Source organism: Herpailurus yagouaroundi, unplaced genomic scaffold, assembly GCF_014898765.1.
Source record: "Herpailurus yagouaroundi ecotype Mexico unplaced genomic scaffold, PumYag 142, whole genome shotgun sequence".
In the NCBI taxonomy this organism is placed as follows: domain Eukaryota; kingdom Metazoa; phylum Chordata; class Mammalia; order Carnivora; family Felidae; genus Herpailurus; species Herpailurus yagouaroundi.
In genome coordinates, this window is record NW_024412397.1 from 13,136,192 (window position 1) to 13,161,158 (window position 24,967).

At 46.7% G+C, this 24,967-nt stretch overlaps 1 protein-coding gene across 2 annotated transcripts; it reads right to left on the reverse strand.

Moving 5' to 3' along the window:
- Positions 1-7,067: 7,067 nt before the first annotated feature.
- SERPINB8 (serpin family B member 8) lies at positions 7,068-24,775 on the reverse strand. Of its 2 annotated transcripts, XM_040478610.1 has the most exons (8): positions 24,495-24,775; positions 21,223-21,279; positions 17,158-17,335; positions 15,514-15,651; positions 13,657-13,774; positions 11,937-12,079; positions 10,422-10,574; positions 7,068-8,655 (listed from the first exon to the last, which is right to left on the reverse strand). In XM_040478610.1, exons 3-8 carry the CDS (start codon positions 17,323-17,325, stop codon positions 8,251-8,253), a joined length of 1,125 nt encoding a protein of 374 aa, XP_040334544.1. In that variant the 5' UTR covers positions 17,326-17,335; positions 21,223-21,279; positions 24,495-24,775; the 3' UTR covers positions 7,068-8,250. The 2 variants fall into 2 exon arrangements, with proteins under 2 accessions (XP_040334544.1, XP_040334545.1); XM_040478611.1 differs by lacking the exons at positions 17,158-17,335; positions 21,223-21,279; positions 24,495-24,775 and adding an exon at positions 14,447-14,531 and having other exon boundaries at positions 15,514-15,627.
- Between the last annotated feature and the right edge of the window lie 192 nt (positions 24,776-24,967).

The window sequence follows — 24,967 nt, forward strand, 5'->3', positions numbered from 1 at the left end:
AAAGATGAAACAAATGTTAGAACAGAAAACATGATTTTCTTTTGCCATGCTCTCACTGGAAACTGTCATCAAAGTCTTTAGCTGAAATGAAAAAGGTGTCGAAATAACAAGCACACGAGAGCCAACTTAGATTTCTAACCACGAAAAGTCATCTTCGAAATAACAAAAGCTTACAAAGTAATGAAAAATCTCAACGAAGAAAGTAAAGCTTACGGCCCCAAATAGTCTCGTGCTGCGCGTTTATTAGACAGCGCGAGAGCTGGGAGATACTTAGGGATCTTCTGGGCAAACCCTTTCTCGTTACCAAGGAGGAGACTCTGAACCCAAAGGCCTCTAAATAACTTGCTCAAGGTCGTGCAACTAGTTAGTGGCGTCCGAATTGTTAGCAACTGCTTCCTCTCCAAGCACACAGCCAATCTCTGAAGTCTTCTGGCTGCAAATCCAATCCATCGTTGCCCAGTTATTGAGGCGTCCCTGATCTGGGCTGAAGGTCAAGGTCACCAGACGCCAGGGCTTAGTATTGGTCTCACTGTCTTTGATCCACTCTGTACCGTGCTCGTTGAGCACAGACTTGCCCAGACAGACCCAGTATTCTGAGGCAGCAGATACTGAAGGAGAGAGGTGGTTCCCGCTGGCTCCCTCTCTCCCACCTTCCCGCTACAGGGTGATCGGCAATCTAGAACTGTCCTCTGGAGAATCACTAATAGTGTGAACTTTTTTGTAAAGAAATGTTTAAAATCCAGCCCGAGAGAGAAGAGGATTTTAGTATGGATACTAGAGTCCAAGAGCAGAATTCATCTTCGTCTGAGATTTGAGAGAGAATTAAGGTAGGAGGCAGGAGGGTAGAGTTGGGGGTTAACGGGGCAACCATGCCAAGCTTCTCTGCCTGTACGCCCTCTGGCACAGACGCAGGTGGACTTGCTTTTCCAGAAAACATGAGGCATCTCAATTAAGCATGCTTTTGGAAGGGAGGCCTATTGAGATAGAGTTACCTATACCCATACACAATAGTAGAGATGATGTAAATGAGTTGCCTACACCAATAATCGAAACTCTTCATTACTAGACAGGAATGGGCAAGCCTTACAAGGAGCTTTGAAGAATATCATTGGTTTACTCTCCAAAGAACGATACTGATACTCAGAAGAGTTGACCTGGAGGAAACAATTTAAGCAAGAACATTAAAAATTCCAATTAGTATTCTTAGCTAACTCACACGCTCACAAACACACACACCCACACACAGACTGATACAAAAAAGAAATAATCAAAAGGCAAGAAAGTATGCTTATGAAATTTAAAACATAATTCCCCCCCCCAAAAAAAAATTAAGAGAAAGACTAAGAGAAAATACTCAGGAAATCTCTCTGGATTTAAGAATGGAAAAGTTGAGCTGTCCGTGATCAATTCAGAGGGCTCGGCTGTAGATGCTCATACACTCTAGCCAGTAAGATAGGAAAGGAAGAAATAATCAAATCAACTGTACCACATTTTGTCAATTCTAAAATGATCTCAGCTCTAAAACATTATTATTTCACGTATCGCCAAGGAAATAAAGGCTGTGCCAATCGCATTATGAGACAATACTTTATTTCACTTGAATTTTTATTTTATAAATATGTAAAGAGTTCTTTTAGCTGTACTTAGATGTATGTTTTATTATATTTTATTATTTTTCATATGTAAAATTAAATATTTGCAAAATAAATTTCAAAGTAACCTTGAAACCAGTTCAGAAACTGTCTCAATAGTTATGGGGCTGAAAATCATAGATGTTCATGTTTTTTGTGGGGTTTTTTTTGTCCAAGTATTATTTATTGTGCCATCAGGAAATGTGGTATGTGGGCATTACCAGACATGTGAGCAGACAGAGCACTAGTGTCTCTAGGAATTTTTTTGCAAACTGCTGGCACCCTTTCTGCAAGCTTTGATGCTGGTGAGTGATGGGTAATCCTATAGCATAGCTTCTTCTCAGGTTCTATAAATCATGGCTGGTGCTTTGCAACAGAATAGGGAATTTTACCCCTTCCTCTAAACCTAAGGATTTGCTTCTCTAAGATCAAATTTCACATCACTATTCTAGCTTAATAATTTTTGGCATTCACAATTTTTAGCGCCAAATGATAATATGATCTTCAAAAATTAATGGCAACTATAGTCAACATAAAGATGTACAAAAATGGGTCTTAGTGTGAAGTATGGTGTAATATTGAGCTTTTTCACTGATTTTTTACTGTTTTTTCCATGTTCATTTGTCCAGTAGTGAAAGAGGCACATTGAAAATATTTTTGTCTTTTAATAGGGAAGTTACATTTAGTGCGGTTATTAAATTTAACAGTATTTGGTCTTATTTTTCTCAGCTTATTGTAGTTCTTATCACACCATACTATACCATGATTTCTCCATTCTTGTGTCAAATTTCTTTTTATTGTGAAATGTATCAGGCATATAACACAATGGATATACCAATGGGTATATTTAAATGTGTATTTTTAAAAATTAATAGTAAATTTAATAAACATCAAATATCCACTACCCAGCTTAAGAAACTATCATGAATAACTCTGAAGCTTCCTGTTGGCCTGGATTTAATAGTAGCTTGTATTTTGCATTAATAATTCCTGTATTTTTCTTATAGCTTTACTACACGTATACATCCTTCACAGCATAATGATCAGTCTGCTTACTGTTTAACTTGGTGCAAATGTAATTGACTCTTGCTATTTTTGTTCTACATTATGTTTTATGCTGATAGCTAGGATTAATTCACTTTCCCCAACATGTGGTATTCCATACAAATTTGTACAACTTCCAGAAGATACCACTCCATGATGATCTATATGAAAGGTGCTAACAATGTGAATAGCGCCCCAGAGCTCAGCAAGGTTATGACCCTGATTCTGCTAAATGCCTACAACAGAATTTATTCATTTTAATCAGTCAGCATTTTTCCTACAGGTTTTTTTTTCAACATTTTTTCTTGCCATGAGGAACAATATTGCTATGAGCATTATTTCACATGTCTCTCAAACATATAGCTGCTCTAGTGGTGAACTAGGAGTGGGATATCTGATCATAGTCTATACAAATGCATGCAGTAGTAAACTGTTTTCCTCTTGCTAATTTGTCTTCATGTTAAAGGGTCTCGGTGAAAACCCAAGATGGGTAGAGGTAAAGATTTCCTCCCCTACAAAATAAGATGGACTGGACTGCCATTACTGGCTTGGAAAATGGAAGGAGGAGGAGGCCAAGAAGCTGGGAAATGTCCCACTGACCGCTAACAAGGAAACACGCACTTGGTTCCACAAAGAGCTCAGTGTTGTGCTCAGTAACCTGAATGTCCCTGAAGTGTATTCTACTTTGGAGCCCCAGAAAGGAGATGGGTAGTCCTGCCGGCACTCTGACTTTAACCTGGTAAGACTGGGGCAGACAAGTCAAGTCTACTGATCTACCAAACTGCGAAATAAATCCACGTTGTGTGAGCCTCTGAATCTGTGGTCATCTGTCAAGGCAGCAACAGAAAACCAATACGGTAGGTGAACTTTGCTCGTGATAATGTTGTTGGTCCAAATGCTTTAATTTTTTTCTAATTTTTTAATGTTTATTTATTTTTGAGAGAGACAGATACAGAGAGTAAGCAGGGGAGGGGCAGAGAGAGAAGGAGACATGGAATCAGAAGCAGGTTCCAGGCTCTGAGCTGTCAGCACAGAGCCCGACGCGGGGCTCAAATCCATGAACTGTAAGATCATGACCAGAGTGGAAGTTGGATCCTTAACCGACTGAGCCACCCAGGCATCCTGGTCCAAATGCTTTTAAATAACTGGATCAATGTTCTTTTTAGTTAATCTTTTCTGGTTGTGTTTATCTTTGACTGATGGATGGAAGCTCAATTAAGGCCAAAACAGGTTGAGTAGGATACAGATCAAGTGGTACACTTGATGATATTCCAAGCTTCATATTATAAAAACTTTTCTCTGGTTCATCCCTATGGTTTCCCAGGGAGGCAGGATGTCAGTACATCCTAGCCCCTTTGGCCTTGTTGTTCGTTCTAGGGTAAGTAAGTTACAAAATGGCCAATCCAAGACGATGATTGATGGTTAGAGGGGTGGATATCCACCTCGAGTTCCGTGGGGAAAGAAAAGGAAGCTGACACTTAAGAGAAACAACAAAGCCAGAGATGGGGAGTGAGCCTAAGCCAATTGAGTCCACGGTCCTAGTTATTCCTCAGGTACTTTTCTAAGCTTGATATGGGATAATAAATTACTTTTTTCTTAAGTTAGACAGAAATGTGTTTCTGTCATTTGCAAAAGAAAAGCAACAGTATTGAATACTTCATTGATTTCTTGCTGATACTGTGATAAATTATTACAAACTGCAAGATCTGAAACACGAATTCACTATGTCACAGTTCCGCTGGTCGGAAGTCCAAGGCAGGTAGGTCTCAGTGGGCTAGAACCAGGGTACCCGTGGGGCTATGCTCCTCTCTGGAGGCTCTAGGACAGAATCCATTTCCCTGTCTTCTTCAGCTTCTCCATCTACATTCTTTGGCTCCGTCCCCTTTCCTCCATCTTCAAAAGCCAAAAACATTACTCTCTCTGCCTTTCCTCCATGGCCCCACCTCCCTCTGACCTCTAATTCCTATTTTAATTTGCTTTCTTTCATTAATGACATTGAGCATCTTTTCATATGTTTATTGACCTTTTCTGTTTTCTCCTTTGTGACCGTAGCTCTTTAAGTCTTTACCCATTTTTCCTTTGGCTTACCATTTTCTTAGATTCTTTCATGAAAGTATTTTGTTTTTGGATATTTCGCTTTTAATATCTTTTAAATGTGTTACACTATCATCTCCTGGTTTGAGCCTATGTTTTTATAATTTTTACGATGTATTTTAAAGTACATTTTTTTAAGTAGGCTTCACACCTAGTGGAACCCAGTGAGGGGCTTGAACCCACGACCGTGAGATCAAGACCTCAATTTAGATCAAGAGTCAGATGCTTAACCGATTGAACCACCCCGGAGCCCCTAAAGTACATGTTTTAATGTAGCTGATTTTGTCAGTTGTTTGTCTTAATTATTGCTTTTGTATATTGTTTAAGAAATCTGTCCCTTCCTGAGAGTCATAAAATACTCTGCTATATTTTCTTGAAAAGCTTACAAAATTTGGTTTTCATATTTTGGTATTTAATCGCTCAGTAATTAATTGTTTTCTTTTAAATAAGGAAGTTGTCCCAGCACATTGTCTTGGGTTGGCATTTCCCTATTGCCCTCTAATGCCAGTTCTATCCCATTTCCATTTTCATATATGACTATGCTTTCGAGCTCTATTCTGTACCATTAATCTGTTTGTCTATCCCTGTGTAAACACCACACCGAATTACTAAAACTTTATCATAAGCTACAATATGTGGTACAGCGGTGCTCTGCAACTTGATCTTTTTCTGCAGGAGGGTGCTGGGTATTTTTGGCCCTTTGCTTATTCATATAAATCTTTCAATGTACTCGTCAAGTTCCAAGGAAACATTGCTGGAATTTGGATTAGAATCACATTACATCTACAGGACAAGTGAGGGAAAACTGATGACTTTTCAACCCAAGGTCTTTCTATTCATGGTATGAAATCTCTCCATTTCTTTTGGTCATCTCTAATGACTTCCTATAGCATTTTTTAAAATATTTATTTATTTTTGAGAGAGAGAGAAAGAGAGAGAGAGAGAGAGAAGAGCGAGGATGAGCATGGGAGGGACAGAGAGAGAGGGAAGCAGGCTCCAGGCTCTAAGCTGTCAGCACAGAACCCGACACGGGGCTCTAGCTCACCGACAGCAATATCATGACCCGAGCCAAAGTCAGATGCTCAACTGACTGAGCCACCCAGGCGCCCCTCTCTAGCATTTCTTAATTTTCATTGTAACAGCCTTACTTATCTCGAATTAATTAGTATTACTGCGAACACTATATTTTTTAGTGCAAAATTAACTACATTTCTAATTATTGCTTTTTAGATGCGCAAAAATGCAAGTGAGACTTGTCTAATAATGAGTCACCGATTACATGCTGTGTCCAGAATACTATGCCAGGCATGGTTCCGACCTCTTTACATGCCCAGTAAGTTCTCTCAACAACTCTATGGAGTTGGATCCTGTTCTCATCATCACTTTTCATGTTAGTTCCTGGGTGTTATGCTTGGGACACAGAGGGGCCCTCCGAGGACCTTTGCAGTTTTGAGACCCCATCTGGGCCCGGTTTCAGCTATATGGAACATCAGCTGTATAGAACATTTCCACTCTACTAGAGAGAACTCCCAAGCTAACCCCTGCCCAGAGATTTGAGGACACTGACCTCTGACCTTGACATCCTGCTTCTGTCCCCTCTGGGGACAGAAGGATCTCAACCTGACCCCGACTCCGCTTTATTTAGAAAGCAAGGAGGTCTGGGTAAAAGTTGGCGAGTCTCCCTAAGTCACCTCCTGGCCCAGTCATAGGGACTGTCAGTGTGGAGACCTTAGAGCACTGCCCGACAGGCCTCCCCTGGCCTGGTACCTGGCCATTTGTTCATTGGTTCGGTTTCATGGGTACCTACATGTGTCAAAACCTATCAACCTGTACACTGTAAATATGTAAAGTTTATTCTGTGTAAATTGTACCTCAATAAAGGTTGCCGATTCTTTTAAATTAGAGGTGGAAATGAGATTAAAACTAAAAGATGCAGCCCTTCTAGTCCCGTGGATTAACTTTCGACCGAGTCTTCTTTGGAAAGTATAGCCCCTAAAATGAATGTGACCTAACAGAGAACGTATTCTAGCTTGATGAATCGTTAAGTAAGAACTATAATATGGATGGTTCATATTACAGTAACTGTGAACTGTGAATCCAAAACAGAAGTCAGGAATAACCAATCATTAAAAAAAAAAGGAAGCGAAAATGGCCATCCACAGCTAGTGGTAGTGTAAATGGTAATGAACGGAGGGTTATAAATCCTTACGGCATTCTGGAGACTAATTTGGAAGAAGTCTCAAAATGTGCCCAACTTTTATCTTGACAGTACTTTTTAGGAACATTTCTTCTAAAATATGAAGGATGTGAGCAAATATTTAGTATGTTCACATAAGAGTACGGTATACAACATAAATCATTTCAGTTATCTAAATTGTCTAAAAGCAGATCCAATAGAAGAAAATAGAGCCTTAGAATAGGACCCATGAAATTGATGACATAATTATCTTGAGGAAAGTTTACACCAAGTAAGGGTAGGAACAGCTACCAAAGTAGATGATTAACTTGTGCCAATACGTTTCTAAATTTGCATTTGCATACACAGAATAGGGAAGGATATATGTCCCTCATCGTGATTTTACAGTGCTGATTTAACAGTGGTGATTATGGGTGACCCCAGTTTTCTTTGGGACTTTTCAACAGCTTCCAAATTGCTACCTACCATAATACAAATTAATTTTTTGAGTCAAAAGAAGACCGCAGGGAGGCCCGTTTGTAAGCCAGATGGGCTGGAGACACATGTGAGCAGATGTGATGAACTAGAGGGACTCTGCTCCTGGCAGGTGCTTCCTGCGAAGGTCCCTGCGGGGCAGGGAGAGGCGGGGACAGTGCTTCAGAACGGAGAGGCCCACACGGCACAGTCAGAGCTCTGCCTCCGAGCTCAGGCCTGAAGGGTTATGGCAAGAAGATCTGAAGGTGTTGCCTTCGTGAGGGACTGTGCGAGACCACAGGGTGGTCTGTGCGACGCTGGGGGAGAGACACTTCATCTCGGCTGCTTATCTGAGACTGGCTGGCTGCAGGGTTTCCTCTGTGGTGTTGGTCCCTGGCTGTGTGTGCAGCGGGGCTGGACCCTGGCATCTCCACGTGGGCCCGGCAGCGAAGGTGGGCAGAGCTTCGAGGTCACTGAAGGACGGGAAAGCGTACGGAGGGCTGGTTTGGGAACCCTTAACGCCCACAAACAGCGAGAGCAGACTGAGAGGAGCGGGCCATCCTCCGATAAGCAGATGTGGGCAGAGTCACTGAGGAAGAGGAGCTCCCCGAACCCTCCAGAATAAGCATGGCCTTCTCAGCCCCAAATGTCACACACCCGACGCCTCAGTTTTCCCAGTGACTGGGGAATATTCGGTAAGAACCTCCACACACTTCCCGGGTGCACGCACTTTATTTTGGCATTCAAAGCACCGTACCAATTGGGTCACAAGGAATCCGCGTTAAAGCCAGGTGGGCAGAAGGGAAGAAGTGTGCACACGGGAACCGCCCCTTACGGAGAAGAGAAGCGACCACAGAACAAGATGCTGTTGGTGCCGTGGTGCATGATGAAGAAAAGGAAAGGGTGGTCTGCACAAAATCTTGGTTCGATTCTGCAGCACCGGGCATTCCTGACCACGGCCGTGGCCGCGGCCGCCTCTGTGCCCTCCTCATTGACCTCTACGAAGCACTTGTGCGCGACCTTGGACACAGGCACATTCTTCTTTGCTGACATTCCCGAAAAGTCTGCCTTGGCTTCCTCAAACGCATCGGTCATACCTAAACCTCGAAGAAAAGACTCCAAGTCGTAACTCTCCGCCAGCTTCAATCGGGGAAGGAAAACCTGAACTTTTTCCTCAGTCATCTTTTCTGGATTTGTCCAGGCTCTGAACTTCTCGTATGTAAGTGTTTCCTCCACCTGAAATATTGAGGAGTCAAATCTTCAAATGTAAACACAACAGCCTGGTGCCCATGTCCCCACTCAGTTCCCCTCCCCGATGCCATGAGTTCTGGCCCAAGACAATCGACAGACATTTTCCTCTTGTAAACACACCAAGATTTCCCCTCAAATGCTCATCTTTTTCCCTGTTCTATGGATATAAGAGGAAAACAGCTAAAACAAAAAAAGAAACACTTGAAACAGGGGAGGTGTGTGGGGTTTTTTTTAACTATCCGTACTAAACTCACTTCAAATATTTTTTCGTTTAGAAAGCTCTCATGACCAATCGATTGTACTCGTGCGATGCACACTACTCTGTGAACGCGAGAGACGGTCGGACAAAAAAGAGACAGAGCTTGGGTCGGAACTCTGAAGGGTCAAAGAGGGGGAAACCGGGGACGATCTGAACAGGAAGGGAGACGTGGCTTCTGGGGAAGGGGAGCACAGCAACGGAGAATTCAACAAGACCGTTGCTTCTGGCATTCGTGTTTGTCTTCTGGCCTGCCCTGGCGTTCGTTTCCAAACCTCCAGCCTCATCACTCATTCTGTTTGTCCACGATGAAAAAAGAAACAGAGGAGAAGAGAGCGAGACTGGCTGGCTGCAGGGTTTCCTCTGTGGTGTTGGTCCCTGGCTGTGTGTGCAGCGGGGCTGGGCCCTGGCATCTCCACGTGGGCCTGGCAGCGGAGGTGGGCAGAGCTTGTCCCCCTTCTCTTCACCACCTGGAGCCCAGGTGAGTGCCCCTCTCCAGTGATGGCTGTTTGGACATCAGCTCTGTTTCCCAGACTCTCCTAATTTTCTTCTTACGCGGCCACGACAGATCTCATCCGTGACGGACGCCACGGGAATCAGCAAGTGTTAGAAAGGAAGCCTTTCCCCAACCCCAGAGAGCTGGATAACACGCTCACGACTGGTCCCGCACCTCCTTACAAATTGACTTTCTCCCATCCTGAACTGTGTTCCTTTTCTCTCATGGGAAGACGTCCCTCTCCTCCCGGCCAAGGGAAATTCTTCGCCTGTCCTTGAGACGCTTGCTACTCAAAGTGCGGTCCTTGACCAGCAGCACTGGGGACATCAGGAATCTTGTTAGAAATGCAAGATCTCAGGCCATACCCCCCCCCCCGAGTCAAAATCTGCATTTTAGCAAGATCCCCAGGAGATTCCTATGCACACTAATGTTTGAGAAACACTGCCCAGATCAATCCTCCTCCTTTTCTAGTCCTTTTGTTCAGTAATTATTGGGACCTCTGGGGCGCCTGGGTGGCTCAGTCAGTTGAGCATCCGACTCGTGGTTTCAGCTCAGGTCGTGATCCCAGGGCTGTGGTATCGAGCTCCGCTCTGGGCTCTGCGCTAAGCCCAGAGTCTGCTCGAGATTCTCTCTCTCTCCCTCTGCCCCTCTCCCCTGCTTGCACTCTCTCTCCCTCTAATAAAAAATATTAATTTAAAAAATTAAAAAAAAATTATTGAGACCTCAACCAGCCCCTCCCTTCAGAATAGAGAACAGGGCTCTTCTGGAACTCTCTCTTCTTAGCTTCATCAGAATGTGTCCTCACCAACCATTCCATTCCTGGGTAGATACTCAACAGAAATGCCAACACATGTCCACCCAAGACCGGAGATGATGTTCGGCCACTCCTCATAACCCTACACTGGAAATTCCTCAAATGCTATCTGGTCGACGGACATAAAGACATGAGCGCTGGCTGCCTGCATGGACCCTCAGGCCCACTGGCAAGGGCTTCCTTACCACGGCGAGATCGGTGTTGTCATCTGGCAGCAGAACGACCAGGCACATCTCCTTCCCCGCGTAGGGCAGCTCCAGGACCTGCATGGGCACCTCGTCCACATAGCCCATTCTAAATTTAGCTTGCTTAAACATCATCTGCACGGTCTTTTTCTCCTAATGAAAATAGGAAATTTAAATCAGACTACTGAAAAAAAGGAGCACAGCTTACCAAAATAAGGGAAATCTAATTTGCAGAACCCCTAGGTACGTATAACAGGATTATGATTTCTGTGCATTATGCTGATAGATGGAAGATCTTCTTTATTACATATTAGTATTGAATACAACACGCTATTGTCCCAGCAGGTCAAATATTACCAGGCGAGAGAGGATAAAATTGGCAAATAGAGAGACAGAAACATAAAACCCTACGTTATTTTTGGAAGAAGCCGTGTTTTTCTCCTCTGGGAAGATGCATTAGAGGAGCACTCCCAGTGACCTTATAATTAAGAATTATTTATCCAAGTTAAGGGGAAGATTAACTAATATTCAGGTTTGGGGGTTGAAGGATGTGGTTAGAAAAGATGTAGAGGCCACAGAGAGTTATATTTTTATTCTGGAAAGTTGCTCACTTATATATAATTGGCTTTATGGCTTTGGTTTTCTTGGAGAGGGACCTTGACAAGATTTTCAGTGTCCACCTCTTCTAAAGCTCGCATCAAATGTATTCCAGACTTTCAAATCTGTGTGCAACGTGCTATCACCAAGTTGATGCACGTCAAATTTTCAGCTAATTGCTCCTGACAGCCAGACATTATCGGGCTCAAAAGGGAATACGGCCAAAAAAATTTTTTAAGTTAGACTTTCAGTCTGAAGATCTGATATCCAGCATGATGGCTGCAGTTAATAATACTGTAGGGAATGCTGGAAATTTGCTAAGAGAGTAGATTTCAGGTGCTCTCATCACAGAAATAATACGGTAACCATGTGAGGAAAGTGTATGTTACTTAGCTTGACTGTGGCACTTTTTTCACTATAATGCGTGTATCAAAATCATCTCACACACCGTAAACATATACAATTTTTCTTTTTAAGAAGGTCCAAAAAATAATAAAGACAAACTCAGCCTGAACATCTGCTAACGCTTTTTTTTTCTTGTGTTCGGAATTGTATGGCTCTGATTATAAGGCAACACACAGGCATAGTTCTCACTGATATTGCAAGAAGGTGTCTATGTAAATAGAGACAGTGACGGTACAATACAAACATAACTCCAAGGGTCAGAAGAAATTTTCTTTCAATCCAAATTAATATGACCCAAGACAGAAGAATCAGTCTGACAAAGGAGGCAAACACAAAACTGTCAATATAAAAATGATTTCAGCTTTTCTCTTTCCCTGTCCAATAAAAGATACAAGGGGGCATGAAATTCATTCAGAAATATAGTATGAGATACATTATTTTTTTCCATTCAATCACAATCTTTCCCAGCGTATTATTTTAAGTCGTAGTACACCTGAAAATATATTTCCCTACCTGGTTGGTTTTAAAGGGCATTCCCCTTGTGTGCTTTCTGTCAAATTGCTCGTTCCACTTTCCTTTGAAATAGATGGCATTCACGAGAACCAGCTTCGTCAGTGGGTCAACTGTCCCAGGACCCAGTATCTCTGAAATCTTACCTGCAAAGAATACGAGAGAACTTGATTGCTATTTCGGGGAGAGGGGAGGGGAATAAACATTGTTTCCCACAATCCTCTTGACATACGAAGCCTGGCTTGGTTGACAGTCAGGCTGGAATCCTGTCTTCCTGGCCACCTGAGGCACAGGGCGATGCACTGCAGTGCTGTGCACATACACAGGGTATTGCTCGTCCTTAAACAACAATCTTGAAACAGGCAGGTCGACTATCGTTTCACCCTCACATTATAGATAGAGAAATTCAGGCCAGAGCATTTGCCTGACATTTGTGCCAAAGACCCATAGGTGGCAAGTGGCTGAGCTGAGAAAATAACCCAAGAGCCCTGAGTCTAACGGCAAGCTTCCCAGCCATGGCGCCATAATTTTTCAACCATGCCGCTGCTAGCATGTAAAGCCAGATAATTCTTTGTGGTGGGGAGTGTCCTGTGCATTGTAGGATGTTAAGCCAAATAGCATTAACCCAACTGTAACAACCCAAGTATCTTCAGCCCTTGGCAGATGGTACCCAGGGGCTGATTCTGAGAATCACTGCTCTATGCCAACCTTCAAATCTCATTTAGGTGGGGAGAAGCTTCCAAAGGATGAAGGAATACAGACCTGAAAATGGGTGAAAACAGTCTTCCTGAAGGCATGCATGGGGTAAAGGAATTAAGGTGTGCAATACAGGGGCCCAAACTGAGTTATCCAATGAGACCAGGGACAAAGTGAACCCCAATGCCCCCTCTGGCTCTGGTATTTGGGGGAAACATATTGATGGTCAATGTGACGAAGAGGAAGTGAGTGGTGTAGGGAGAGTAGTGTATGGAGAACCTTCCAGCTTCCCCTCGTGACCCATTACTGCTGGATCAACTGGAGAGCAAGAGACCACTGCACATACAACGTAGGAAAATGTGAAACGCTCTGCCCTTCCGACGGTCATTATTTCATTGGCTTTCAGTGTAATCATGGCTGCCGCCTCACATGCACTGGGCACACACCAGAAACACTGAGCTCTGTACTCAGAGCTCTGTGGGCTCCGTGGGGACTGCACCTCCAGAGTCTGCAGTAAAGTGAGAAAAGGTCGCGCTCTGAAAGCAAACTCAGCCACAGCCACATCAGCCAGGGAGGGGAGGAATGCAGAAAAACGAGCTATGCTCACTACCACAGGGAGATCACGTGAAACGTTGCCCTATCTCAGCTGCCACCTACACTGAATGTCACTCTACCCTCAGGGCAAGGCAAGGGTCTCCCCCTCCCCAGAAGGAAGATTAACGGGGCCCCAAGGAGGAAGCAATTTTCGGAAATTTTCCAGCACAGTCCAGCGGGGAGCAGGTCTGAGATCCTTACACTAGGTTCACGTATTTTTTAGCAATCACCACTTCGTGATCTCATAAACCCAAGAAAACTATCAGAATTGCATTGCTGGCCTGGATATCTGGCAAACACACACAAGAAGGTCACTGGTTGCGGGGCCCCCAGGGGGAGGGAGAGGCGGGGCAACACCATGGAGGCCACAACCCCGCCAATCTTGCTCTCTTTCCTGCAAAATGCCAGGTGCACTGCGGTGAAAATCTCTCACCTTCGGTCTTTTCTGTCACCCAGTCGTTTATGTGTCTCCTGCATTCTTCGGTGTCCTCTGCAAAGGACAACTCCTCCAGTTGTGCCTGGTAGAACTTCTCGCAGGACTCCCTAAAGGCCTGCAAACACAGGACACCACGTTCACCCTGTTCAGCAAAGTGCCCACGAGTGTGAACGCATTTTTTCCTCTTAGCATTTTTCCAGCATAAATTCCTGCACGGGCCGCCCTGCATCTTAAGACTCGTTCACGCAGCTGACAAAAATGTGTGGACCACCGGCTCCGTGCCTCACCCTGTGCCAGCTGGCGGACATCAGGGGAAAGACAAGACATCGGACCTGAGGCGGCTCACAGTCGGCTGGGAGAAACCACATCCACACACAGACGGTTACAAACGCTTCGAGAACACGGATGGCGGCAGGCATGCACAGAACCGCCGTGAGAGTCCCAGTCGGACACTCCAGCTCCACACTGACTTCCTGTTTGATCATCTGTCTGTCTGCCAGGCACTCTAACTTTCTTTTGCTCGTTTTCGTATCACCAGCACCAACCACAATGTCTGAAATTTGTGAATGACTGGGAGGCTCCATGGTGGAACCAGATCATCCTGAAATCTTTGGGTCTTCCCGGACTGGAATGGTCTAGATGTCAGGTCTAGATCACCGTGGGGCTGTGGGGGTAGGGAGGTGGGGATTAGGGACAACAGTGCCAAGGGCTGAGCCTTGAAATGTAAGGTAAGGTCAGCTCAGGAAGAGCCTGTACCCAGTACATGAAAACCCAAAGATAAACTCACCTCACAATAACTTGGTTTCAGATATAATGTGCCTGCAACTGGCTCCCATCCTCCGCCCATCTCCTGTTCTCAAATATTTTAGCTTCTACAGAAGAAAGAAAACGTAGAGAGAAAGAGAAGCCAAGCAACTGAGGAAAGGGGAAGGCGGCTCCCTGTGTCCCCAGTATTCCCCAACGACAATATGCAAAGATCAGGCCAACATTCAACAATGAACACCAACTAGGGGATTCCTGGGATCATCGGTGCTTGTCCTAGAAGACCCAGAATTCTCTCCAATGATACTCAAGTCCAGAGCAGGCAACTTCCACGGGGTAGCACCCAACAGCAGCCAGGGCAGGGAGGTATCTGAGTCTCACAGAAGAATCCGTAGAACTGCCAGCCAGTAAGATGGCCAGGTTTGCCTAGATCACTTCATTAATCTGAGGTAGCGTCAATCTGCATGGTGTGCGGCATAATTTTTTGGACCTCACTTACCGCATTATGGCAGTGGACTAAGGAACTTGGGAATTATATGCTTCAGAAAATAGGCACCACACGGATTTAAAAACCTGTTTTATGAGCCAATTTTCATTTTAGAAAGACTACTCTGTCAAGAATGTGGAAGAACCCGGCAGGACTTGGAGAGTTCCATAGGGAAGAATTAAAATAATGGTGCAGAAGATACAGTGAGAGTCCGCACCCAGGCAGTGGTGGTGGCGATTCAGAAGAGGGGACAAATGTAAGAGGCCTTGAGAGACCAGGGGACAGCCTAACAACCAGAGGTGAGACTGGGGATAGGTGTGTAGGCACACAAGACAGTGTGGTCACCGAAGAGAGGAGTCAATGGGGAGAAGCAGGTCTGGATGCAGGAGGACGGACATACTGAGTTTGACATCCGGAAGGAATCTATCAAAAATAACTTTAAAAAGGACATAGTTCAGAGGCAAACATAAAATTCAAAATTACAATTACAGAAGTACAACTCTGAGCACATTTACAAGGCAAGAGAATTATACTTTATCTCTGTTCTTTCGTAGTTTCTATTTTATTTTCAATTTCTTTAACATCGATGTGCAAGTACAACTTACTGGAAAGAAGTCGCACGTCTTCTCTCCAAACAGTCTGTTGGCAGTTCTGAGCACGTACTGAGTGCCAGATTTGTTCACCTCCGTGAGAAGTGCCTGGAAACCTTGGTGAATATCTCCACTTCCGTTCAAACAAAGAGCCTGGTAAGAGAAAACAAGGGCACAAACTTGTAGCACTGCCGCCATCTTGGTCCCCCAAAGAGCAATCTCCACACAAACGCCTGCACTGAAAATCACAAAGGATCCTATCTTGAAAGGAGTTTGATTTAATCCTCACACAGTCCTTTTTCACCGGGGCACTACTGACTTTTGGGGCCAGATACTTGGTTGCTGTTCTGTGTAAGGTATTTTGCAGCATTTCTGGCCTCTACCCACTAGATGTCAGTAGCACCTCTCATTTAGGACAACCAAGCTGCCCAGACAGTGGTGAACATCCCCTGGAAGGCAAAATCGCCCCTAGGTGTGAACCACTGCCCAGGTAGATTTCTCCACTTAGAAACGTGGGTGTGATGGGGACCTGGGGGGCTCAGTCGGTTAACCCTCCGACTTTGGCTCCGGTCATGATCTCAAGGTTCGTGAATTCGAGCCCCACGTTGGACTCTATGCTGACAGCCCAGAGCCTGGAGCCTGCTTCGGATTCTGTGTCTCCCTCTCTCTCTGCACCTCCCCTGCTCACGCTCTGTCTCTCTCTCTCAAAAATAAACAAACATTAAAGAAGAATTTTTTTAATAAAAAAAATAAATAAGAAAGGCAGGTATGATAACTCAGGAGGGAATCAGAACAGAACAAATAGATAGCTGGAATGAATCCAGCACGACCCAGGGAATATAAGAATGAGCAGAAATCAACAGAAAATACTTCATCAGCAACTTCACAGAAGTTCTCCAGACCAGACTGTGACTTCCAAGTCAAGTCGTTCCTCTGTCTCCCAAGGGCCCGGGTCCAAAGCCCCCCTCCTCCAGTGAGCACTTCCAGAGGGTGCCCGCGCACCCCTGCTATTAATGGGAAAGCGGTGTGCATTGGCAATGTTCTGGGACACTCACAAGGTTGTCGAAGAAACTTAAGGTACAAAGAGGTTAAAGACTATTCCCCTCAAGTGTTTGCCACTACTTGGTTTGCAGCTCAGATCCCACAGAACCCAGTTCAGACCAATCAGATTCTATATTCCCTCTAAATAATTCCGGAGGTAGACGTCCATGTTTGTGTTACTTTCATCTTGCACTTGTGCATGCACAATCATACACTTTTAGAAAGAACCCATGTAACAGAGAGTTGATTCACACGGCTACAATTCAATCTGATACAAAACATTAGAAAAAATTTAAAATATAACAAAGTTGAAATCCTCGGACTTCTTGTGGGACAGAATTATAGCTTATCCTACTTATCAAAGTTTGCTGTAACATATTGATGCCCCTATCCAGTGCAAATGACATAACGACTTGATTTCTCCTGTAAACGCTAAGGGTAGACGGTGGGTCTTAAGTAATTCCCATTTCTGCCCATGTCTGCTCTCTTTCCCTCACCACGGTGCCCCTCGCCACCGACCAGCCACACTGGCGGCCATCCGCTGCGGTGAGGTATGAAGAAAGCATCAGGAAGCAAAGAAGCAGCCCGCCGCTCTTCCTTTGCGACAGGCAGGCATACCTGGGACATCTGGGTGGCAGTGTTTCCTTTGGCCCCCATGAAGACCATGGCCAGGGCAGACGAGATGCTCAGAGGGGAGCAGAACACGTTCCGCGAGCTGTCCTCTTGACCCAACATTTTTAATAAGTTGATGGCAAAACTGCCATTGGCTTCACAGAGATCATCCATCAGGAAAGGTCTGCACCAAAAAAAGCACAACACGGAGGCACATCAGCCCAGCCCACAGAGGGGAGAGAGACTCCCAAACAGGCTCCAGGTGTCAGCAAAGAGCCCAACGCGGGCCCCATCTCACCAACCCGTGAGATCATGACCTGAGCTGAAGTCAGGACTCAGACACTCAACCGACTGAGTCACCCAGGCGCCCTTCTGTAGGCCTATTATGGACTTGTGACCTCTAGAGCTGTAAAATAATAAATTGTACTGTGTTCAGGCAGTAAATTTAGGGTAAGGCGTTACAGTATTAATAAGAAACTATTAATAAATTAATAAGAAATTTATTCACAAAGCAGCCAATCGCTGAGGGTGAATGCCACCCTCAGCAACAGGACCACTGCAGGGGCTGAGTCCCTTCAGGACCTGACGACTCCCTCCCTTCGTGTCACAAAGGCCAATGCGTCTCAGTGCCAGGTTCTCAGGTTTTACGGGAATCTCTTAATCCCAACAATACCTGAGGTCACCACAGTTGACCAACCCTAGAGACAGGGAGCCTGGGCGACGACCATGAGCCTCTTCCAGATCCCACAGACGGTCATCAAGCAATCTGGGTTGGAACCTGCGATCTCAACCCAGAGCCTGAATTCATCATTACACAAACCCCTCATTGCTTGCAAGTTCTCCCTCAGTTTGGTCTCTCTAGTAGAATCTATAAACAGTGTTCTGTTATAAATAAGTCTTGGTAGGAGCCTGGGAGGCTCCGTCAGTGAAGCCTTTGACTCTGGATTTCGGCTCAGGTCACGATCTCACAGTTTGTGAGTTCAAGCCCCGTGCAGGGCTTTGCGCTGACAGCATGGAGCCCTACTGGGATTCTCTCCTTCTCTCGCTGCCTCTCCCTCTCTCTCTCTCTCCATCAGAATACATTTTAAAAAATAAAGATAAATAAATCTTTGTAAATAAATACATTTCTGTCACCATGTTGTGTGAAATCAACTGGATGGATTTCTTTTTATTTTTTTTTTAACGTTTATTTATTTTTGAGAGACAGAGAGAGACAGAATGTGAGCAGGGGAGGGGCAGAGAGAAAGACACAGAATCTGAAGAGGCTCCAGGCTCTGAGCCGTCAGCACAGAGCCCGATGCGGGGCTTGAACTCAAGGACCGTGAGATCATGACCTCACGTGTCGGACACAACCGACTGAGCCACCCAGGTGCTCCCCTTTTTTTTTAATTTAAAAAAAAAAAGTTTTTTACATTTATTTTTGAGAGACAGAGAGACAGAGCATGAGCAGGGAGGGGCAGAGAGAGAAGGAGACACAGAATCAGAAGCAGGCTCCAGGCTCTGAGCTGTCAGTACAGAGCCCGAAGCAGGGCTCGAACCCACAAACTGTGAGATCATGACCTGAGCCGAAGTCGGATGCTTAACCGACTGAGCCACCCAGGCGCCCCCCCCTTTTTTAAATTTTTTTTTAATGTTTATTTATTTTTGAGAGACAGAGAGAGACAGAGTGTGGTGGGGGAGGGGCAGAGAGAGAGAGAGAAAAAGACACAGATCAACTGGATGGATTTCACAACATTATAAGGGTGGGTTTAGGATGATCTGACCTAAAATAGGAGCTACTAGGAAGACAGAAAATTCACTTTGAATCAGGAAGACTCCAACAGACACACTATTTTCCATGGACCATATCTGGTTTGAAATTGGGGGGAGTGGCAAGCGCCCAGCAACAGAGCCCATAAGCAGGGAAACAAAATATGAATCTAAATCTCAAGTCATTAGGTGAACACTCTGAGTCAGAGGCACCAAATCAGAGTCCAGCCTGACCAAGCCAGCCTTGACCTTCATCCCAGCTTACTCCTTCCTGCCTTCCTGACCTCTCTCCCTTTCCTTAGAGCATTTACTTTAAACAATGTGTCACTGTAAATTGTTTCCCTGCTCTGTTGAGATAAAAATACAGTAAAACCTTGGATTGTGAGGAACTTGTTCTGCGAGTGTTCTGCAAGATGAGCAAACATTTCCAGTACATTTCAACTCGATAAATGAGTGAGTTCTTGCAATTCGAGTAGTACGTGATGCTGAATGTCGCATGATCACACTGAGCCAATGGTTCCTCTCTCTCTCTCTCTCTCTCTCTCTCTCTGCGGGATTGTGGGTGATCGTCTCCCATGCTCAGGCAACGGCATCTGGCAGAAATCAGTGATTTTTCAGAACGTTGGGAGGTGCCCACAACTGGCACTAGTATATTTTTTGTCACTTCAAAGCACCTATGGACAGTCCTTTGCTTTTCCATACAAGCTTTAGGAATGCGTTGCTTCATTCTAGGTCAGGCCGCCTGCAGATACAGACCCGTTCCTCTGCTGCCTTATTGCCAGTTACGTTAAATACAGTAAATGGCAAGAGTTTATTGAAAGTCGTCCTACACAATAACCCTCCTTTCTCTTGCTTTCCTCACACCAACCATGTAGGTTTTCAAAGGTAAGTGCAGGTTAATTTGTTCATTTTTCTTTCTATTTTCTATTCTCTTTATGGTTTTATATTATATTACAGCATTATAATAATTTTTATATGAATATTTTTGGGTTGTGCAATGAATCATCTGAGTTTCCGTTATTTCTCCTGAGGAAATTCACTTTGATATACAAATGCTTTGGATTACATGCATGTTTCCAGAATGAATTATGCTCACAAACCAAGGTTTTATTGTATTTTTTAAAAGCCTCTTTCCTGTTTTAAACCCAAGACAGTCAGTCTTTCTCAATCCCTAGAAGGCATTCCTTTAAAAATGGAATTATCAAGGGGCTCCTGGGTGGCTCAGTCGGTTAAGTGTCCGACTTCAGTTCAGATCATAATCTCACAGTTCATGAGTTCGAGCCCCATGTCAGGCACTGTGCTGACTGCTCAGAACCTGGAGCCTGCTTTGGATTCTGTGTCTCCCTCTTTGTCTGCCCTTCCCCTGTTCATTCTCTCTCTCTCTCTCTCTCAAAAATAAATAAATATTTAAAAAATGGAATTAGCAGGGTGCCTGGGTAGCTCAGTTGGTTAGGCATCCAACTCTTGATTTCAGCTCAGGTCATGATCTCGCAATTTTGTGAGTTCCAACCCTGCATGAGGCTCTGTGCTGACAATGCAGAGCCTGCTTGGGATTCTCTCTCTCTCTCTCTCTCTCTCTCTCTCTCTCAAAATAATTAAATAAATTAAAAAAAAAAAGAAAGACATTTTTAAAACATCAACCAAGAGAATACAATAATAACACAGCTTGCACGGCAGTATGCTATACTTAACAGGTCATTAGAGGACAGAAGTGAAAGTTTCCTTCCTCTGGAAGCCTCTCCAGAACCTTCAGCTGCACAGCTTGAACCCCAGGGCTGCAGACTTGGGGAAACCGACATGTCTGCAGCAGGCGAGTCCCACAACAGATCAGGGCCCAGCCTCCCTGCAGGCCACTCCCGGCCCCACATTCCCTCACCTCAAATTTGAGGACTTTTCAGAAAATAAACAGCTAGAAGCCAAAGGGATAGGCGATCTTCACAGCACTGGGCCGCCAAAGAAGGTGGCGCCGAAGAGACCCAAAGGAGGAGAGCCTTTGGTAAACAGGAATGTGGATGTAATCCTACCTGAGCATAAGTGTAGGCTGGTGAGTGTGAGTGCGGGTGTGTGTGTGTGTGTGTGTGTGTGTGTGTGCGTGTGTGTGCGCGCGCGCGTGTGGTCTGGTCTGAACAGGCAAAGGAGTGAACTGGGATATCACAGCAATCCCAACTTTATGTTTTAACTGCACTTAATGGCAAATGCCTGCTTCTGGTTTCTTCCACCTTTCCTCTTCCTTCACTTGCACGCCATCAGGTGCTGGTCACTAGCAGAGTATTCACCATCAGTGTCTGCCCCACGGCAATGACTCACTGGGTGCACACTCACCGCAAAAGCACCTCCGGGGCGGGTCCCAGGTCACAGCGGTGAAGAGGCAGGAGCTGGAACAGGAGAACCGAATGATTCTTTCCCCCACTGGCTCTCGGTGCCCCAACCTCAGGTGTCTGTTAAGCCTTTGAGAGGGCTGCACTTCAACCAAAGTGGAACCTGCCCAATAAACATGAAAAGGACTGAATTTCAATACAACATGCAACGACACCTCTGGGTACCAGTGCCACCACGGAGTTCAGTGTTGTGTCATAAAAACACAACAATGTGGAAAGATTTCCAGGCTGTAACATAAGTCGGCATTAAGCTAGTTTTTCTTTAATGAACAGGGTCAGGGCAATTAAAGACTGTCCTCAAGGCTCACAGTAAGAGTAGCAGATTGGGCAGCAAGTACGAGGCATCGCTCTCCCCCCCCCCCCCCGGGGGGACCCTGAATGCCTGTGATCCCCTCGCTCCCTCCACCTCCCCACAGACACGTCCAAAATTGGATTGAGGCAAACAGCATTTATGCAGAACTTTCCTTATGTGGTTTAGAGGAGAGAACGAGCAGTAGATGCCATAATTCCTGACCGGGAGCTCCCACCCTAGGGACACACACACACACACACACACACACACACACACACACAGAAACTTGTGGTCTCAAGCCAGCTGTGTGCTCTGAAACCGGATAATTTACAAAGTGCTAAGGAAGCCCACGGAGAAGTGGAATGAATTCTCTCTAGAAGCTCAGGGGAAGGTGCGGCGTAGCTGGCTCTAAGGGGCTGGGCAGGGGTCTCGGTGAGGCCGTGACAGGGGAGGTGACCGCTGAGGCCGCAGCCGGGGGTGGGGGTGGGGCTGGCTGGGGGAAAGACGGCAGCAGGTGCATGGTTCGTGCACGTGGGGCCCAGGGAGGGGGTCTGGGGTGACAGGCAGGGTGTGCTGAGGCAAGAAGTTTGCACTGGAAAAGCCAGGTATGGTATTTAAACGAATGTCGTACAGGCGTGCCCCAGGTTTTACGAAACTGCAGTGGCCCACCGCTGAGCCTGGGGAAGCTGCCCACCCACCCCGGCCACAGACCAGCCGCTGCCAATCACCGAGGAAACGCGAGCCCCAGAGAGTGGAAGGTAGCATTGCCAGGCTGGGTGACTGATCATATGAGGGACAGGGAGCAGGAAGGGTCAGGGCCTACGCCCAGGCTGGTTAGAAACAAGAGCACAGGCCCCACGTGGAGTTGCTTATGCTCAGCCCCAGATCCGGAGACTTAACCTAATTACATTCTGGCTCTCCCAGAATCGGAATCTTAAACCAGTCAGTCGGGAGCTGCCTGACCAGCTCCAGCGAGGTCATCGACCTGACAGACCCCTGCCATCCCCTAGGGGAAAGGGGCTTTTGCGATATGTCTTCCCCGTGTAACTTCCTCGTTCCCAATCCCTTCTGCTTATAAATCTTTGCTTTTGCACAGCTCCTCAGAGCTCCTTTCCACCTGCTAGATTGGATGCTGCCCCATCCAAATTAATCTTGCTCAAATACACTTTTTTTTTTTTTTTTTTTTAGAAAATGCTTATTTACTTATTTTGAGAGAGAGAGAGAGAGAGCGAGCATGGGTGCAAGCACATACTGGAGTAGGGGAGGGGCAGGGAGAGAGGGAGAGAGAATCCCAAGCATGTTCCACAATGTCAGCGTAGAGCCGGACATGGGGCTTGAACACAGGACACGAGATCACGACTTGAACCGAAATCAAGAGTGGGACCTTCAACCGTCTGAGCCACCCTGGCACCCCTAAACGTAACTTTTTAATACGTCTCAATTTATCTTTTAACAAACTTGCAGCTAATTTATGCTTAGGGTGAACCACGAACCATCGGAAATTTGTATGAGGAGCCAGATGGAATGAAAAAGGTGATCCATCCCGAGTCGGATGTGTGGAACGCACCATACTGAAGACGGCCACACGTCCCAGAGCGAGAGACTGGAGCCATCAGTGCTCAGACTGCCCAAGATTCTAGGCGAATGCGAAGAAATTACTTAGAACATACAGAGAAGGCATAGGAGAAGAAACTCACCCAGTTTTTAAGAATTGCCAGCGTTTGCAGGTAGAAAAAGGAGTCAGACAGGAGGACAACAACAGTCAGGGATGCCCTGGGAGACCTGGGAGGGTGTGACTGGGGGGGCCAGGGAAACAGGACAGGAAGGCAGCACAGGGGGAGGGAGGCAAGGAGTGGGAACGGCGGCTGGGGAGCACCTGGGAAGTGGGGAGTCCATTAAATTAAGTTCTGTGGCTGCAGATGAGGTGGAAACAGGCAAGGAAGCATTTTCTCAAGTTGAGGTAGAGCAGCCAAAGAACAGGTGAAAGATGTGAAAGGGGGCGCCTGGGTGGTTCAGTTGGCTGAGCGTCAGACTTCAGCTCAGGCCATGATCTCACAGGTCCCTGGGTTCCAGGCCCGCAGTTGGGCTCTGTGCTGACAGCTGGGGCCCTGGAGCCTACTCGAACTGTGTCTCCCCCTGTCTGTCTGTCTGTCTGTCTGTCTCTCTCTCTCTCTCTCTCTCAAAACTAAATAAACATTTAAAAATTTTTTTAATAAAAAAAGAAAGATGTGGAAGAAAGAAAGACAAAGAATATGGAAGAAAAACAGATAACAAGAAAGACAAAGGCTACGGCAGAAAACCAGAAAACAAGAAGGAAGGAGGGAAGCCCCGCAGGAGCGAGGAGGCAGAGAGGAGGCGGGAGGGACCGCGGAACCCGCAGGCATTCCCCCGGGAGGTGGCGCTGACCCAGCACCTCCCCGGAGCTGGCCCCAGGCTCCATGAAACTCCAGGCCCGGCTGCCCCGGGCGCCCGGGTGTCCCTGCTGCACCCCTGCGGCGGTTCCCACGCACCCTCGCAGGGGCTCCCGCCCGGCCTTCTCCCGCAACAGCACCCCAGGCTTGGGGCACCGGCCTCCCGCTCCTGCTGGCAAATCGCGGCGCGGTGGCGTCAGCCGGACGGGAGTCACTCCCACCCCGGGGACCCCCTCCTACCCCGGGCGCGTCTGCGCGCCGCGCTCCCGCGCTGGTGCCACCGCCAGCCTCGCCGACGCTCACCTTAGCGCCCCACGCGGCGACCCCGCGGCCGCCGGGTGCGATCGGGCCGCGCCGGCAGCCCCCCCTCCCCCCTCCTCTCCTCCCCCTTCTCCTGCCCGCCCGCCTCCCTCCCTCCCCGCCCGGGTGCCGCGCCGCCGCGCTCCAGTCGGGGGACCCCCGCCGGGGCGGGGGGGGAACGGGGCCCCGCGCGCCTCCCAGCCCCGGTACCTGGCCGTTCCTGCTCCTGCTGCGGCTGCTCCTCTGGCCGGCTGCGCGCTTCCCGGCCGCTGAGATCTCGGGCGAGGCTTCCGGCGGGTGACTCAGAGCCGACCCGGATTGCAGGGCTCCGCGTGTTGTCCGCGGGAGGAGCCCCAGCCTCCCCCGCGGTCCTGGTGCCCGGGCCGGAGCGCACTTGGCCTCGCGGGGGAGGTTGGCGCCGGGGCTGGTGAAGATGTTTGCAGAACGCGTCCTCGATTGAGGCTCGGTTCGTTCGCCTGGGTTGGTTGGCGCAGTATTCGTGGTGGGTGAGTGTGTGTGTGTGTGTGTGTGTGTGTGTGTGTGTGTGTGTGTTCGGGCGCGCGCTCAAGAGCAGTTTCAAATTTGGGACGTCGCCTTGGAAATTGACTAAAAGCAAGACCAGAGGTTAAAGGTTCTTAAAGCCAGTGGTTTCCAAACCTTTTCGGTAGGACACCCATCAAGAGAGT

What these genes read in the sequence shown, in the direction of transcription:
- SERPINB8 (XM_040478610.1), bottom strand. Translation starts at nt 17,325, where the DNA reads ATGGATGATCTCTGTGAAGCCAATGGCAGTTTTGCCATCAACTTATTA. An exon ending in GGTGACAGAAAAGACCGAAG is followed by an intron (nt 12,080 to 13,656) that starts GTGAGAGATTTT and finishes TATTCTTTGCAG; the next exon opens with GTAAGATTTCAGAGATACTG. An exon ending in ACAACACCGATCTCGCCGTG is followed by an intron (nt 8,656 to 10,421) that starts GTAAGGAAGCCC and finishes TCAATATTTCAG; the next exon opens with GTGGAGGAAACACTTACATA.